This window comes from Cannabis sativa, chromosome 8 (genome assembly GCF_029168945.1).
Source record: "Cannabis sativa cultivar Pink pepper isolate KNU-18-1 chromosome 8, ASM2916894v1, whole genome shotgun sequence".
Classification (NCBI taxonomy): domain Eukaryota; kingdom Viridiplantae; phylum Streptophyta; class Magnoliopsida; order Rosales; family Cannabaceae; genus Cannabis; species Cannabis sativa.
Window position 1 is genome coordinate 32,203,296 of NC_083608.1, and position 3,200 is coordinate 32,206,495.

The 3,200-nt window shown below is 36.6% G+C and overlaps 1 protein-coding gene across 1 annotated transcript; it reads left to right on the plus strand.

The window, feature by feature from the left end:
* The first annotated feature begins 307 nt into the window (after window positions 1–307).
* On the plus strand, window positions 308–1,704 carry LOC133030067 (uncharacterized). The gene is made up of 2 exons (XM_061102280.1): window positions 308–1,216; window positions 1,489–1,704. The coding sequence occupies exons 1-2, from the start codon at window positions 674–676 to the stop codon at window positions 1,627–1,629; spliced, it is 684 nt and encodes a 227-aa protein (XP_060958263.1). The 5' UTR covers window positions 308–673; the 3' UTR covers window positions 1,630–1,704.
* The last annotated feature ends 1,496 nt before the right edge of the window (window positions 1,705–3,200 follow it).

Below are 3,200 nucleotides of genomic sequence, written 5' to 3' on the forward strand. Positions count from 1 at the left end.
GTGCAAATTTGTTGAAAGTCGACTAACTCCTGAATTTCTGGTACGCTAATTATATTAACACTAAGATAAACTCTTAAATACAAGTACATGTATCTAATGTATTTTCTTGGCATTGTAGGAATTGAGTAAGGTGCAACGTGAACGTTCCTCAAAAATTCAATCCAGACATCGAAGTGGTCGGAGTGGAATGGTGAACGAACGAGAAGCTGTGGTAAGTAATGCTTAAAATTTAATGTGCTATCATGTGCTATACAATTTAATTGGTACTCATTTCATTGTTATAACATTATGTAGAAAAAGGACCTCGAAGTTGCAGATCCCCCCGCCACCGTGTTTGGATTAAATCTCGAACCAAGAGTAGAAAACTTGTCACTGATTACGACAAGAAAATTGCAGAGAAGATAGTAAGTATATATTAATCCTTAATTGAGTTCTACTCATGAGTTAGTGTATATAATTCATATACTAATTGCTTGAATATATGCGTGCATTAGGCTCAATTAGAGGAGAAGCTTAGTCAGGGACAAATTCAGGTCCAGGGCCAAAACGATATCCTGACGCAGGCGCTCGGGACACCAGAGCATCCTGGACGTGTCAGGGCTACTGGGTATGCTATTACTTGAAATGTTATTTATTTAGTTACACAAATAAAATCGTTGCTAATTTGCATTTTATGATTTGTAGGTTCCTGACCAGGGCATCTCAACTGTTCGGCAGGAAGAAAAGGGAAGTGTCTGATGTTGTGGCTCGGCAAGCGAAGGAGATTGAAAAATTAAAAGCCGAAGTCCATTCCCTTAAGCAGCAGAGAAACGCTGCCGAACAAGAGGAAGAAGGAGAGGTGGCTGGTGAGGCGTATGTTCCACAACCATACGCTCCTCAAGATGAGGTACAACCACAAACTTATGCTGAGGAGTTTATTTCCCTCAACGACCAAGGTATCCTGTACAATTTCGATGACCATGCGGCCCTTAATCAGCAAGTACATCTCTGCTCTGACAACATCGACAACATTGTGGCCCGAGGGTATTTGTACGAGCATGTTGGTATAATCCAAGTTCACTGCCAGAACTACGATGATTCACATGCCCGGATTATGGTTTCGGAAATCCTGCAAGAGGACGCTGAAATCCCAGTCCCAATTGAAGAGTGCAGATATGTTAGGGACGTATACCAGATGTTCCTTCCTTGGCCTAAACACTTAATTTTAACAACCGAGGTAACTTCTCAACTTAAATTAATTATTAATGATTAGTGGAGTTTGAATATCTTCAATATTCATCCGTAGTGAAGTAGGTTCTGCGAATATATGTGCTGCGGTGGGATGGATGAACAAACTACTGTTATATATGTGTTATTTGTCGTTATACAGCCATGTTCAAAATTTTTGGGGTCATTCAATTACAACCGTTATGCTGCCGAAATTTCGGTAGAATTTGGATAAAATTTGATATATATATATATATATATATTATGTTCTGTTTTGTTTAGGGTCCACTCGCTCAACCGCCCTCAAGACGTGATGCGTCAAAGGGGAAAGCTCCGATGCTTTCTCCACAAGGTCGTGGTGCACGGGAAGATGACTTGTTCACGAAAGAGAAGATGGCGTTGATCCCTAATTCGCTAAAATAGATGATTCATGAATTCCTGAGGCTCAAAGATAAACGTGATATAATCACAATTCCTGTCCCCCGAGGATTCATTGCACCACGTACCCAGATCACGTTATCTGGAGAGGATTGGCAGCAGGTTGCTACGTGTGACTACATCGACAACCAGGGAATGCTGTTTGGAATGATGTATACTCTTCTTTAATCTAATTAACCTTATATCAAATTATAGTTAAATTATTATAAGACACTAACAATTTTTTTGGCAGGCACATATGGGAGAGCATCAACGGTCTGAGAAAAATTTTCAAGTTTTACGACCCAGAGCTTCTCATAGTGCATGGGATCAACGATGAAGAAAAGAGTCAGTCTTTTGACGATGCAGCAAGACGAATGGCTAATTGGTTATCATTAATGAACAACAACCACCAAATGTTCTTTATTCCTTGGAATATCGGGTAAATTTATTAAATTCTTTAGTGCTAATTGTTCATTTCTATATTATGTCTTCAAATTATTTTTATACTATCTTACTTATATTCCAATATAATTTTTTAGGATGCATTGGACGCTAGTGGTGGTTACCCCAAGGAAAATTATCCATTTAAACCCTTTAAGTGGCTGCCCAATTCTCGAAGTAATAGAGCAAATGATCGGAAGGTAATAATTTAATGACTTCTTATGTAACAAATTTAAATTAACTAACGAATTGAAATGCTAATATAATTTTCCCAAACAGGGCATTCATGTATATAGGGAACGCACATGAGTATCTTGGCCCGTGGCAAGGAATTAACCAAGCAAACTGTCCAAGACAACCTAAAAGCCAAGAATGCGGTTTTTATGTTTTGAAATATATCACTGACATCGTCGCACGTGCCAACCCCAGCCGTTACATACAAGATCAAAATGCTGTAAGTTTTAATTATTGATTATAGTATATAAGTTCTATAATAACAAATATATAATATACATATACATAAACTAATATAAATTTTTAATTTTTTTAACAGTTTGGGGGTAAGAAGCAATACGATCCAAAAACAGAATTGTTACCACTACAGCGAAAGTGGAACGAACAATTGATGGCGGTGATTCACGGTGACGATTGAGGTTGAAAGGTCGAAGAATTTTTCTTCATTATGTAATTTTTATAGATTAACTTGTAGTTAGATTTATTAACTTATTAATATTTTTAACTAATTTTACATTAGTGTTTGTGTAATATTTAATTACTTTTACGAAATTAAATTATGTATTTTACCCAAATTTAAATAATATTTAATTTACATTTTAAAAAATAAATATGTAATTTAAATTAAATAAAATAATATATAAATTAATAAATATATAATTAAAATGTAATTAAAATTATATAATTAAATTAAAAAAAATGAAAAAACTGAAATTCGCGTACGTATGGCGTCGGTTGCTACGCCACATATGGCGTCGGTTATTGGCTAGGAACCGACGCCATAGGTACCCCTATGCCGTCGGTTCCCAGCTAATAACCGACGCCATAGGGGTACATATGGCGTCAGTTCATATAAACCCTTTAGCGTCGCCCTGATCAGCGTCGGTAGCGAATTTCGC